This window comes from Macrobrachium rosenbergii, chromosome 13 (assembly GCF_040412425.1).
Source record: "Macrobrachium rosenbergii isolate ZJJX-2024 chromosome 13, ASM4041242v1, whole genome shotgun sequence".
NCBI classification, from domain to species: Eukaryota; Metazoa; Arthropoda; class Malacostraca; order Decapoda; family Palaemonidae; genus Macrobrachium; species Macrobrachium rosenbergii.
The window spans coordinates 41,491,663-41,506,046 of NC_089753.1; the positions used below are offsets into that span (position 1 = coordinate 41,491,663).

Sequence of the window (14,384 nt, forward strand, 5' to 3'; positions counted from 1 at the left end):
TGTCACCTAGTTTCTGGAACCACTTATCTTCACAAGTACTGTAAATGATTGAAATATCATGACAAATAGTGTAAAATAGTCTTCGTAATTTATAGATGAAAAAAGTAGTATTTCACGAGAAACTATAGCTTTCTTTTAGCTTACGAAGAATATCTGTGATTTCACCGTAAACCGTATGATTAATATTATTATAATTTACTGAAAGTAGGAACGTTTTCATTTAGTTTACAAAGAATAAAGGAGATTTCATGAGATCCCATAAAATTACTTTATTTATAAATTACTGAAATTACGAATTTTGGGAAAACAGTAGGACAGATGTACCTTCTTGTACCGAGAATGGATGAGCTCTCACACAGCACGTTGGAGGTTCAACGAGATATATAAGCGAGTGCCCGATTAATGAGGCAGCTGAGACAAGTGAGATAAGCATGACGGATAGTTTTAAAAGAGAGGATACTTTGGAAGGATAAGAGGCGGTAGCCGCAGGATGGGCGGTAGCTGGAGAGTAGTCGGTAGTTGGCAGACATGCGGTAATTTGAGGATAGATGGTAGCTGGAAGATAGGCGACACGTGGACGGTAAACGGTAGCTGGAGAATAGGCGGTAACTGGAGGATAAACGGTACTTGGAAGGTAGGGGTAGCTGCAAGAAGAGTGGTACTTGAAAGATAAGTGGTACTTGGAGGATAGACGGTACTTGGAAGATAGGAAGTATCTGAGGTAGCTGCAAGATGAGTGGTACTTGGAAGATATGCGGTACCTGGAGGATAGACGGTACCTGGAAGATAGGCAGTACCTGAAGGATAAGCGGTACCTGGTGGAAAGACAGTGCATGAAGGATAAGCGGTACCTGGAAGATAGGCAGTACCTGAAGGATAAGCGGTACCTGGAAGATATGCAGTACCTGGAAGATATGCAGTACCTGGGAGATAGGCAGTTCTTTAAGGATAAGCGGTACCTGGAAGGTAGGCAGTACCTGAAGGATAAGCGGTACCTGGAAGATATGCAGTACCTGGAAGATATGCAGTACCTGGGAGATAGGCAGTTCTTTAAGGATAAGCGGTACCTGGAAGATAGGTAGTGCATGAAAGATAAGCGGTACCTGGAAGATACGCGATACCTGAAGGATAAGCGGTACCTGGGAGATCAACAGTACCTGGATGGTAGGCGGTAACTTGATGACGTAAGTGTGGGATACTTTGAAAATGAGGTGACTGAATGGAATCTTTTTATACCGCTGGTAATGAAAGATAGAGAGATAAAAAGACTGTCACGAAAATAGAGTTTTTTTTTTAGCAACTGTTACTTTTCTCCAGAGAGAGAGAGAGAGAGAGAGAGAGAGAGAGAGAGAGAGAGAACGTTTGGTAATGTGATAGCAAATATACTGTCTTGCGTTTGAAAAAGCTCCTTGCATACAATTAGAGAGGGTGACAAGTGTTGCAACGCTTACAACAAACACTTCCATAGAGAGAGAGAGAGAGAGAGAGAGAGAGAGAGAGAGAGAGAGAGAGAGAGAGAGAGAGAAGATTTTTTTGTTATGCCAAAGAGAGAAAGAGGGAAGAATTTGAATAATGAGAGTTTTTCGTTATCCCAGAGAGAGAGAGAGAGAGAGAGAGAGAGAGAGAGAGAGATAATGCAAAGTTAATGACCGACAAGATGATAACTAACGATGAAGTCTCGATAACGGGAGAGACGGAAGGAGGAAAGAAACATCACGTAGAGAAGATTCGAGATAATTGATACATTAATGACTTGTTAACGATAATGGACCCAGAGATGCTCTCCAGATATTCTCAGGGTTCAATTACGGCGATGAGGGGTCCCGATTTCCGTAATGTACTGGGAGCGTTGGCGGTTCTTATGTTGGATATCAATGTTCAATATTTGTATGTTATATATATATAATATATATATATATATATAATATATATATATATATATATATATATATATATATATATATATATATATAAAATGTGTGTGTGGTCGGAGGCGCATGCGCGTGAGCTTGTACCTGTTATTTTTTTCATTGGTAGTTTTCCTTCCCCCAAGCGCGTATTAGTAATTTGCTAGCAACCTAACCCACATAACTACACGTTGCTGTCTTCTGTAGAATTAAAAATTCAGAAAAGTGAATATTTTTGAGATTTGCACCTCAACACTGCTGCAGTGGATAATTTTAAGACATTTTATCATGCACTAAATTAATTATTGTTAATATATGGGGTGAATAAAGGTGCTGATAAAGTGAATTTATATCAGTTGTCTTCTTAGTATGAATTCAAGAATTGAATTTTTTTTCTTTGTTTTATTTTATGTTTTGTTTTTAATTTTCCGTAAAAGAAAACTATTGTGTTGGCTTTGGCTGTCCGTCGGCACTTTATTCTGTCCACACTTTTTCTGTCCTCACTTTTTCTGTCCGCTCTCAGATCTTACAAACTACTGAGGCTAGAGGGCTGCGAATTGGTATGTCGATCATCCACCCTCCAGTCATCAAACATACCAAATTGCAAAGTTGCAGCCCTCTAACCTCATTAGTTTTTATTTCATTTAAGGTTAAAGTTAGCCATAATCGTGCTTCTGGTAACGATATAGGATATGCCACCACCCGGCCGTTGTTAAAGTTTCATGGACCACGGCTCATGCAGTATTATGCAGAGATCACCGAAAGAGATCTCTATTTTCGGTGGCCTTGATTATACGCTGTTTCATAGTGCATTTGACATGACATCACAGATTATAATAGATTTATCATGTGAAACAAAACTTGACTCAGATACTGCCTCTAAAACTGGTTCTTTGGTGTTAATATAAACTCGAAATGCTCAAGTTACGTTTAGTTGCTTTCCATTCTTTATCACCAACGTACTTTCGTTTTCTGTATTCCCTTTGCGAAACACTTTCTCGGAAGAGCACAAAGAGAATAAGTTAAATCATTTTTCTTTTCTTGGGTTTTTCATCTCTTTCAATCTTTCCTCATTGCTAATTAGTTTTACTTTGTAAGACCTGCACTGACATTTCGCATGAAGTGAAAATTGTTGGACGGTCATAGTTATCCTTTGGAAGTGAAAGTTTTATTCCTTTCCAACTTCAAATTTTGAATCCTTTGACTTTGCAAATTTTGAATCCTTTTAAATTACAAAATTTGAGTCCTTTCAGACTGCAGTTTTGAATCCTTTGTTATCTCAAATTTAGAATCCTTTGAAATTGTAGATTTTGAATCCTTTGAAATTGCAAACTTTGAATCCCTTGAATTGCATAGTTCGAATCCTTGAAAATTGTACATTATGAAGCATTCGTAATTTCGAATTTTGAATCCTTTCAGATTGCAAATTTTTAACCCCTTGAAATTAAAGATTTTGAACCTTTTGCAATCGCAAATTTTGAATCCTTCGAAATTTTAAATTTTGAAATCTTTGTAATGTCAAATTTTGAATCCTTTGAAATTTTTAATTTTGAAATCTTTGTAATTTCAAATTTTGAATCCTTTGAGATTTCACATTTTTAACCCCCTGAAATTACAAATTTTGAACGTTTGGAAATCGCAAATCTTTAATCTTTTGAAACTACAATTCTGAATCCTTTATAATTTCAAATTACGAATCGATTGAAATTTATGATTCCGAATCCTTTGTAAATGCAAATTTTTAATCCTTTAAAACTAGAAATTTTGAAGCCTTTAAAATTGAAAATTTTGAATCTTTTGAAATGGCAAACTTCGAATCCTTCGAAGTTGCACATTTTTAATCCTTTGGAACTGCAAATTTTTAATCCTTTGCAATCACAAATTTTGAATCCTTTGTAACTGCAAATTTTGAACCCATTGAAGTAGCAAATTTCTAATACTAATTGCAAATTTTGAATCATATGTAATTTCGAATTTTGAAATCTTTATAGCTCAAAATTTTGAATCCTTTAAAATTGCACGCTGTGAATCCTTTGAAATTGCACATTTTGTATCTTTTGGACTTGAAAATAAAATTTTCAATCCTTTCTAATTGCATATGCTGAATCATTTTAAATTTACAATTTTGAATACTTCGTTATTTCAACATTTTAATCCTTTTAAATTTAAACTTTTGAAGTGTAGTAGTGTGAATCTGAATATGATTCTCACCTCCCAGACAGGAAATGGCTTCTGAATGGCAATTTAATGGGGTACTTAAAGGGTGATTGCGTAACGAGATTCTTTTAAATGGAGTTGTAAGGATGGAATTAAGGGTGGGGGGGAAATTGAAAGTGCCGGAGATATCAGGTGGGTCTGAACATACATCAGTCTGTCACGTTTTAATGGCCTCACATTCGACCAATTTATAGCGGCGAGGATCATCATTCAAAAGTGAGCCAGAGTCAGATGGGTTTTGGTTGGTATGTTCGTGTGTTTGTTTTTGTGCTGGTGCGGTTCTTATTATGTCCATATGTTTTTTTTTTTCATAATTTTATGAAGCTACCTCCTGGGTCCAAGTCAGTTGGGTTTGGTTTGTATGTTCGTGTGTTGTTTTTGTGCTTGTGAGTTTCTAATTTTATCCATACTATTTTTGTATACTTTAATGCAACTAGCTTCTTGTTTATTGTAATTTTTCTTAAGCGTTGTTTTTTTCTTTTCGCGGCAGCTACCTTAAACGCATTTTTAAAACGCTGCGTATTCGTAGTTGGGTGTACACTGCATATTCATAATTAATTTTACTGCAGTTTTAAAGAAGAGTACGTTCCAAGATTCCTGGAATCAGCTTCGTTCTTCATTTACAGAGCTAGAAAGTAATGGTTCTAGGAACGAGAATTACGTAATACACATAAAAGCTTCGTATTTTATAAGAACTCCTGGCATCAGTTTTCATGTGACATCTGACATCAACGCCGTCAGCAGTAGAGGTTTGTTAGCTGAAAGGTATTCCCTTTGCAAAGCCTGCTTAATGTTTGGTGCTCTTAGGTGCTCTTATTAATCCAGTGGTTCTTAACCTTTTTATTACCACGCCCCCTCTGAGAGTTGGTCCTGCCCTCCACGCCCCTACCCCCTTGCATCTGTGAGTAAAATCCCCTCCCAGATTTAAAGGAAAATGAAAACTAAAGAGAGAGACAGAAAGGGAGTTTTTATTCTTAAGCCCAACGAGTCTAACTAGAGAAGTTGACTATAGGAAACTAACGTTATAAGGCGATACTTTTGCATTTTTTCATAAATTTCTGAATATTAGTTCCTCACTCTTGTTAAGAGAATAACGAATCAGAGAATTTTTACATTTTCTCTAGGACTCGCGCCTCCCCTGGAAATTGCTGACGCCCCCCTAGGGGGCCGCGCCCCCCCAGGTTGAGAACCACTGTAATAATCGGTTGTGTGTTTGCTTATAGGACTTCGTCAGAAGCAGGCTATCGAGGATTGTAGTTACATCCATTGCTATCTCTTAAAAGGATCTCTGGAATGCTTACCCAAACAACAAGTATTTACATCCAGGATTTTTCCTCAGAAGGAATTCTTGAATTGATACAGGATCACTATATTTACGTCTAGCCTTGTGTTCCCAGAAGGAGGTTTGGAATGTTGTACCAAAGCATGTATTTGTGTACTGGTCTGTTTCCCCAAAAATACGAATGTAAGGGTTACCAAATCATAATTTTCTCGTGTTTTAAGAGGGTCGTTATCGAATGTTTTAAAATGGTAGTTTTTACGTACTGGATTCTATCTAAATACCATATCCTTCAAGGAGGAACTGTAAACAAACAAACAAAAATTTTTTTTCAATCGTTGTTTCAATCTTGTTACTATTACTATTCTTTTGAATTTATTTATTATAAAAAAGCACGTTAAAAAACGAAGAATTGTATTCGTTTTAATAAGTTGTGACCGCCAATGATGTTCTTATTATCGTTATTAAATAAAGATACAGTATCTCTAGACCTCTGATATGGATCATATTTAGTTACGTTATTATTAATAGGAAGAAAAGACCCATTAAGTGAAATTTGTGTTTCTAATTTCTTCTTGACGTTCACACATTTTTACAAAGAAGACTTTACACAATATTCCTCTTAGCTTACGACAGCTCTTACTATCATCTTCAGAGTGCCATTGTCGGCCTCACTATGAAATTCACTAGGGCGGTTCCAGCGAAGTTTCGTCCAAGAAACCTCCAGGATGGAGAGAAACAGGGACGGCTTCTTGAAACCCATCTAAAAAGGTGTTTCCAGAACACTCGGCAATTATGCCCCACGGGTCATTAACCACTCCTTTGATCTGTCACTAAGCCAGTTTGTATTGCATTAATCCTTGTAATGCAATCTGTTTTTTTTTCTGCTGAAACCTGATGTTAGGGCGGATGTAATTAAAGGATTTATTAATACCTGGTTACCGCTTACCCTCCCCCGCTTCGTTTGGTATCCTCTTCTGTTGTACATTATTCATCTTGTGAAAATGAAGAATGAAAGGAATGAGAGGGTTCTCTATTGATGCCAACGTTTGGTCGCTAATTATGCATGCTGCTCTAGATCGTGTACAAATGATGTTTGGTACTTGGTAGAAGGCTTTATAGAATTATATTTATGTTGCTGTATTTGTTATTCTTTCCTTATTCTTCTCTGTTTACATAATTTCGAACAGAGCTCAAACTCCATTTGATTAGGAAACGTCTCCTGTCCCTAGTGCCTGTGCTGCTCGTCCTCTAGAGCGTTTGAATCTTCACTGTGTACAGGCGCCACAATGTCCCAGTGCACAGTACCCGGAAGCATTTTCCCGAGATGTAACCGAGTGCCGGGACCTTTTCCTGGAAAAGCGGGACGCCATATCTTAAACACTAACCATAGAATTTCCTTGAAAATAATCTCATTATGTTTCCCACGCCCAAGTTACGTCTGAAGTCGTGCCAAACTGAACTTAACTTAACCTAACCTGTTCTAGGGGCATGGCAAAAAAACCGCGGCTGGTGCAAATATTAGCATACATCTCAGGAATTTGCTTCCCGGAAGTTTTAGAGCTGTTTATCGTCAAATTTTGGAATCATCTGTCTGACAGTGTTAAGAATGTTGATTCTTAATTGGAAGTGGGGTTTTCACTGTCAACTTCAAACGCTCTGCTTTTGTTCATTATTTTGTATTTGCTATGCATTTAATTCAGATTAAATATTCTGCTTTACGCTTTTCTCCAGCATATCTTAATTTCGGGTTATTATATATAAATTTTTTATTTGTCAAAAAATTTAAAAATGCAGCATTCTATAAGAAATTCTTTTTCTCTCTCTCTCTCTCTCTCTCTCTCTCTCTCTCTCTCTCTCTCTCTAGATAAAGAGACCCATGATATAGTGTATAACAATCTTTTCTCTTGCTTAATAGAGAAATATGGCATATATGGAGGTCTCTCTCGCTTTCTCTCTCTCTCTTTCTCTCTCTCTCACTCTAGGGAATATGCTTCCAATTCCTTAGCCTCTCTCTCTCTCTTCTCTCTCTCTCTCTCTCTCTCTCTCTCTCTCTCTCTCTCTCTCTCTCTCTCTGTAGATATACCCATGGTACAGTATATAGTAATCCTTTATTTTGCCTCATAGAGAAATATGGCATTTATGGATCTCTCTCTCTCTCTCTCTCTCTCTCTCTCCCTCTCTCTCTCTCTCTCTCTCTCTCTCTCTCTCTCTCTCTGTGTGACTTATGTAAGTTTTTGAGCCTTAGAAGACTGAACTTACTTGTCCATGTACTTTGTGTCAGTGATTTATTTACAAAATACGCATCTGAGAATGATAAGAATTTTGCTTGATAATAGAAATAAATTGTACAAAATCTTCCTACATAATTGTGGTAAAGTAAATAGAAATTTAGGTCTTTTCATAATAGGCACCGGGATGCGTAATGAAAAGTTTTGCCAATTATACTGATTTTCTGAAAAAAAAAAAGCTGTCATTTAAGCGAGTAAATTTAAATAAATATAAGAAAGCTATTTTAAAGTTTTCCCTCCAGTAAGCGTTGATATTACTACAAGTCGACTCTTGCCGCGCTATGTATAGAACTAAAGTTCTCCCCCCCCCCTCTCTCTCTCTCTCTCTCTCTCTCTCTCTCTCTCTCTCTCTCTCTCTCTCTCTCTCTCTCTCTCTCGTTTGCCCTTATCATCGCCATCATTAAAAAGAGACGGAAGTAGAGTCATATTGGAACAAGAGAGAGAGAGAGAGAGAGAGAGAGAGAGAGAGAGAGAGAGAGAGAGAGAGATACTGCGTATGACGAGATCGTTCCGTCTAAAGATGGGATTACTTCTAGGATCGGAGACCACTTGTCAAACGACCCTCTTTAAGCGAACCGTCTCTCTCTCTCTCTCTCTCTCCATACACACACACATATATATATAATGCATATCTATATATGTATATATATACATACATACATTATATATATATATATATATATATATATATATATATATACACACACTCACATACATGTGTGTGTGCGTGTGTGTTTGTCCTTAGCCGGTGGCCATCAGTGGAAGTAATTAGTCAGGCGGAGTGTACATTTTATTAGAAGTAATAACGGTCATAGTTACCATAAAGAAGTGGTGGAGAACTAGGTAAACATGCAATATAGATAAGGCTACTTGTAATATAAAAAAAAATCATAAGCCTTTTTGTTATTGAGAATTTATATATACAAATATATTACTTACTGATGTACTATTCAGCCTCTCTCCTTGACCCCTCCTTTCTTTCTTTGTCTTAACAAACTACTACTTTTATTCTTCTTCTTCTTCTTCTTCTTCTTCTTCTTCTTCTTCTTCTTCTTCTTCTTCTTCTTCTTCTTCTTCTTCTTCTCTCAAGGCGTAAACATATCATTACTGCCATCTCGCTCCCTCTCTCTCTCTCTTCTTAATTTCGACCCAGTCTCTCTTGCCTGTCGGGTGCAAAGGCCCCCGTCACGTGTGGTCACACTTTGTTAGGCAGAGTGACACTTAGTAACGCCGGGCTTCACACCCTGCCTTTCTTTTCCTCCTTTGAAAAAGGAGGAGAGAAAAAAGGAGTGAGTCCGAAGTCTTTCTCGCTCTGTGGGAGAGGAGAAGGATGGCTGTTTTTCGGGTGTGGTAATGATGACGATGATAATATTTCGGGTATGGTAATGATGACGATAATAATAATGGGTATGCTTGGTGCGGTTGTTCATGATTGTGACAGTAATGCGGTTACAAAGCTATAGGAAAAATATTAAGATTGTTATTTTAAATCTTGGTAGAGGTAGTGCCAGTAATACTTTAAAAGATTAGAATCAGTAATAGCTTTTCTTATTGGTAATTTCTCGTTATTTATATTTGTCATGGTAGGGACCACAGCTGCAATACTAAGGATTGTTTTGCCCACTGCTAAACAAAACTACAACAATGTGGTTCATTTAAGCTTCTCAGTGACTCTCGCCAAGATGTGACTCTTAATCAAATCATAATTATCCTTTCATTATTATCGTCAGATATTTATATATATATATATATATATATATATATATATATATATATATATATATATATATATATATATATATATATATATATATCAGTAAGCTACAAACGTCCTTTAATATCCAATTCGCTCTACCTCGGAAATAATATATTTTCATATATGTTACCGAAGGGGAATTTTTTAGTTGATAATAAATTCAAAAATGCGTCCACTGTAGTCCTGAGTTCTTGTCTTCGCTGGTTCGAGCCCACGAGACGACGAATTTATTATCAACTAAAATTTCCTTCGGTAACATATATGAAAATATATTATTTCCGAGGTAGAGCGAATTGGATATTAAAGGATGTTTGTAGCTTACTGATTGAACATGAATCACGGTGATGTGATAAAAAAGTCATATATATATATATATATATATATATATATATATATATATATATATATATATATATATATATATATATATGCACATATACTTATATTATTTACATACATGCATACACACACACACATACATATATATATATATATATATATATATATATATATATATATATATATATATATATATATATATATATATATATATAGACAATGGCAAAGATATCAAAGCGAATTACAGACTTCTTTCACAGACCTTGTGCCGGTGAGCATTATTCACTTTTGGTGAATGACACATCAGAAGATTGTATTATTCGAACTCAAATGCGTCTATTTACATTTTACAAAGGTGTCGGTCATGACGAAGGAGACCTTGTTATAACAGATACTCCAAGACGAATGCAATACTTGTTGCGTATGTTATAAAGACGTTGAAACATATTCTCTCTCTCTCTCTCTCTCTCTCTCTCTCTCTCTCTCTCTCTCTCTCTCTCTCTCTCTCTCTCTCTCTCAGTATTTTCTTTCAGTACCATTTGGGCCTCCTCTCTCTCTCTCTCTCTCTCTCTCTCTCTCTCTCTCTCTCTCTCTCTCTCTCTCTCAGTATTTTCTTTCAGTACCATGTGGGCCTCAGTACCAATAGAGGAATATAACTTTCATTACGTAGATTTAGTGGTACATCTGTGAGTTTGGAAATATGTTTTTAAAAGATTTTTTTTTTTAAATCTCTCCCTGCCTCTCGAAAAATTTCCAATCAGGATCCAGTATTTAAAAATTAATTCTCTCTCTCTCTCTCTCTCTCTCTCTCTCTCTCTCTCTCTCTCTCTCTCTCTCTCTCTCTCTCTCAGAATCCATCTCCCCATTCTGACCAAGTCTCTGTTGTTCGTTTTCCTGTTTTCTGCTTATTCTTCGTATTTTGTTAGTGAATAACATTACTCAGTTAATTTAATTTAGGTAACGTAATACGGGGAGCATATTCATGGTTCTGTGGCGTCATGTATCTCTCTGTACCTGAAGTTGCCTAGTAAAGTTTCTTCATTTGTTTTGCTTTTAGTGTGCTCTTTACAAGTATTGCTTGATACCAGTTTTTTATTATTATTATTATTATTATTATTATTATTATTATTATTATTATTATTATTATTATTATTAATTTTGGTCTAATAATTCACAACTAGTCTTAGTGCTCCGTTAAGTGTTTGTTAGTGTGGATCTTAAATATATTATTATTATTATTATTATTATTATTATTATTATTATTATTATGCACATATTTAGAACCAGTTTATTAACTGTGCTTAAAAACAAAGCGGTGTTTGGATTTTGAAACTTTCTGCGCCGGTGGGTAATAAGCTCCCGAGAGAGAGAGAGAGAGAGAGAGAGAGAGAGAGAGAGAGAGAGAGAGAGAGAGAGAGAGAGCATTTCATTCAATCGAGATAAATCAGTGATAATGGCAACGTACAAATTGAGAAAAAATGAAATTCGCATAAAAGCCCTTTTTGCTCGTTCATTCATTGGAGGGCAATAAAAATACCATATAATCAAGAAAATGGACCTCTCTCTCTCTCTCTCTCTCTCTCTCTCTCTCTCTCTCTCTCTCTCTCTCCCGGGTCAATTAATCTCTCCCCGCCCAATTAATTTCTCTCTCTCTCTCTCTCTCTCTCTCTCTCTCTCTCTCTCTCTCTCTAATGCGTCCTTCTCTTCTTGTCATTCATAAAATCTCTCTCTCTCTCTCTCTAATGCGTCCTTCTCTTCTTGTCATTCATAAAATCTCTCTCTCTCTCTCTCTCTCTCTCTCTCTCTCTCTCTCTCTCTCTCTCTCTCTCTCTTGTCCTTCTCTGTTATTCATAAAATCTCTCTCTCTCTCTCTCTCTCTCTCTCTCTCTCTCTCTCTCTCTCTCTCTCTCTCTCTCTCTTCGTCGTTTTAAAGGATGCCCTTGTTCTAGCGAGAGTGGCGGAGACCATTAAGAGGTGGGGGTGGAGGGAGGGAGAAGGGAAGACGAATGACAGGGCGAGACAGAAAACCCATACGGATAATAGTCGAGGGAGAAGGAGACAGGAACAGAAATGGCCATAAGACAAAAGAGAGAGAGAGAGAGAGAGAGAGAGAGAGAGAGAGAGAGAGAGAGAGAGAGAGAGAGAGACAGGTAATGGGTCTAAAGACGGGAGGGGGGTGGGGGGGGGGCAGACAAACAGACAGTACCGTCATGAATGGGGGGATTAATGGTGAGTGCAGAATGGGTGGAGGGAAAAATTAAAATAAATCGATAAGCGTATTGGCGGGGTTAAGGGTTGGGGGTGGGTGGGAGAGGAAGAATTCGAGTAAAGGGCAATTGTGTGACATATGTTTCCCCCCGTGAGGGGGAAATTGCTCCGGGGTGCAGTGAGCTCAAGAAGTAATGTGTCAGTTAGTGGTTCTTTTTCTAAATCGTCGTCGTATTTGTGAAATTCTTCGCGTGTCTGCTCATTTTCTTGAAGCTTCATGGCGTGAGGATTTTGTAAAATGTCTGTGGCTAACCTTCAGCATTTCTTTGGTCACTGAGCTCAGTAGCGTTCTCCAGTATTCCTTTGATTTTAAAGGATTTCTTTTTCATACTGTTTAGTCACTAAGTTCAATGTCTCTTTCTTCAGTGTTTGTTTGGTTTTAAAGAATTTCTTTTGCATGCTGCGTAGTCACTAAGGTCAATATTTTTCTTCAGTGTTTCGTGTGTTTGAAAGAATTTCTTTCGTATATTGTATAGTCACTAAGCTCAATCAATATCTTTCTTCAGTATTTCTTTGGTTTTGAATAATTTCTGTTGCATACTGTTTAGTCACTAAGCTCAATATCCTTCTTTAGTATTTCTTTGGTTTTAAATAATTCCTTTTGCATACTGTTTAGTCACTAAGCTCAATAGCTTTCTTCAGTATTTCTTTGGTTTTAAAGAATTTCTTCGCATATTATTTAGTCATCAAGCTAAATATCTTCAGTATTTCTTTGGTTTTAACGAATCTTTTTCGCATGCAGTTTAGCCACTAAGCTCAATATCGTTCAGGTTTTTCTTTCATCTTTCTTTCCCCTCTTCAATGCTTGGACGTCCCGTGATAAAAGTGGGGCTGTGGTCACTTTTAATTACTCTGGCGTTGCATGTCGGCGTTCCATAAATGCAAACTTGCAGTGTGGGACGCAGTTCTCTCCGGACCGAAGGTAAATAGTTGGATCAGTTATGTATGTCAGCCCTTCGCCTCCTAGTTGTTTTGGAGCCGTATTTTTCCATCTAATGCTTCCTGGCTATCACTTTTGCAGTTATGGCTGACGTAAAAGTTCCCTTTTGGGCGTTCTTGCTCGCCCTGGATTGTTTTTAGCCGCTTTGGGTGACCACAGACTGGATCGTGAATTGGATAGGCAAAGTTTTGTGTTCGTTCAGAATTTTGTTTTTGTCACGTACGCAGACACATTTGATTTTAATTTAGTAACCAAGTAATTAGGTTGTTATTTATAAACTGTGTTAGGAAATTTTTATTGATAATATCAGTAATAACCTTTATTTATAATATCAATAATACTAGTGTCATTGTTATTCGCTTATTTGTCATTGATAATTGTATCATTTCTAATTTACTTAGTCTCTATTTTTTATTATTATTTATGGTTTTAAATAAAATTCGTTAGTTACCATACAAACATTTATATCGGGGGATGCATTTTGAGAGGAAATATTGGGTCATTGAAGCCAGCTAGAACATGTTGCATTTAAAAGAAATTATTCATTAAGTACGCTTAATCAGTATTTTGTAAAGCAGGGTTTTCTTTATAAAACAGAAAAGGATTTTAAGTACAATGTAAATTATGGCTACCTTTATTTCATTCTCTCTCCACTCTTGCTCACGTTTCCTCTCTCTCTCTCTCTCTCTCTCTCTCTCTTGGAAAGTGGAGATCTGATGATCAGCAGCTGTTGAGTTGCGTGTTTTCAATAATACCGTAGTTTGTTTATTATAATGTATTTTAATATGTTTGATACAAATTCAAAATGTTAATAGATTTTTCTGTTGTCATTTATTAGCAGGTGTGTATTTTACTGTATTTTTATATAATTTGTTTATTTGATAATGAAGCGAAGAAGTATTATTCTGATTTTCTAACTATACAAAAACATTGTTATAAGTTTATGACATAACACTGAAAACAAGTCGGTATTTCAAATATTTGGAATAGTATATTTTCCAATATCACTGTAATGCCGGAAGCTTTTTGTCACATAAATAACAAAAGTGCTACCAAACTTTTCTAAATATTACCTTTATTATTTTATAAGCTGCAAAACAAATTTTATATGTTTGCATGTATATATCTGTATATGCAGTGTATATATAAATATATATATATATATATATATATATATATATATATATATATATATTATACAAAATAAAAAAAAGGAAATTTCCTGACTCACTAGCCAAAAAAACCATTCTGAGGGAAGAACTGCAGTACATAATTCAATTACCCAATGAGCTAATTGACTTTTGACATGAGTCGTTCGTTTGGATGGCTATGAAACTCACCTGTGGCGCCTAGAATGCTGTCAGCGAGATTGCCTCCCGTTAATGAG

At 36.3% G+C, this 14,384-nt stretch overlaps 1 protein-coding gene across 1 annotated transcript; it reads left to right on the forward strand.

The window, feature by feature from the left end:
* The first annotated feature begins 752 nt into the window (after positions 1–752).
* LOC136844765 (cerebellar degeneration-related antigen 1-like) lies at positions 753–1,082 on the forward strand. Its single transcript, XM_067114001.1, has one exon. It carries the CDS (start codon positions 753–755, stop codon positions 1,080–1,082), a length of 330 nt encoding a protein of 109 aa, XP_066970102.1.
* Positions 1,083–14,384: the final 13,302 nt, after the last annotated feature.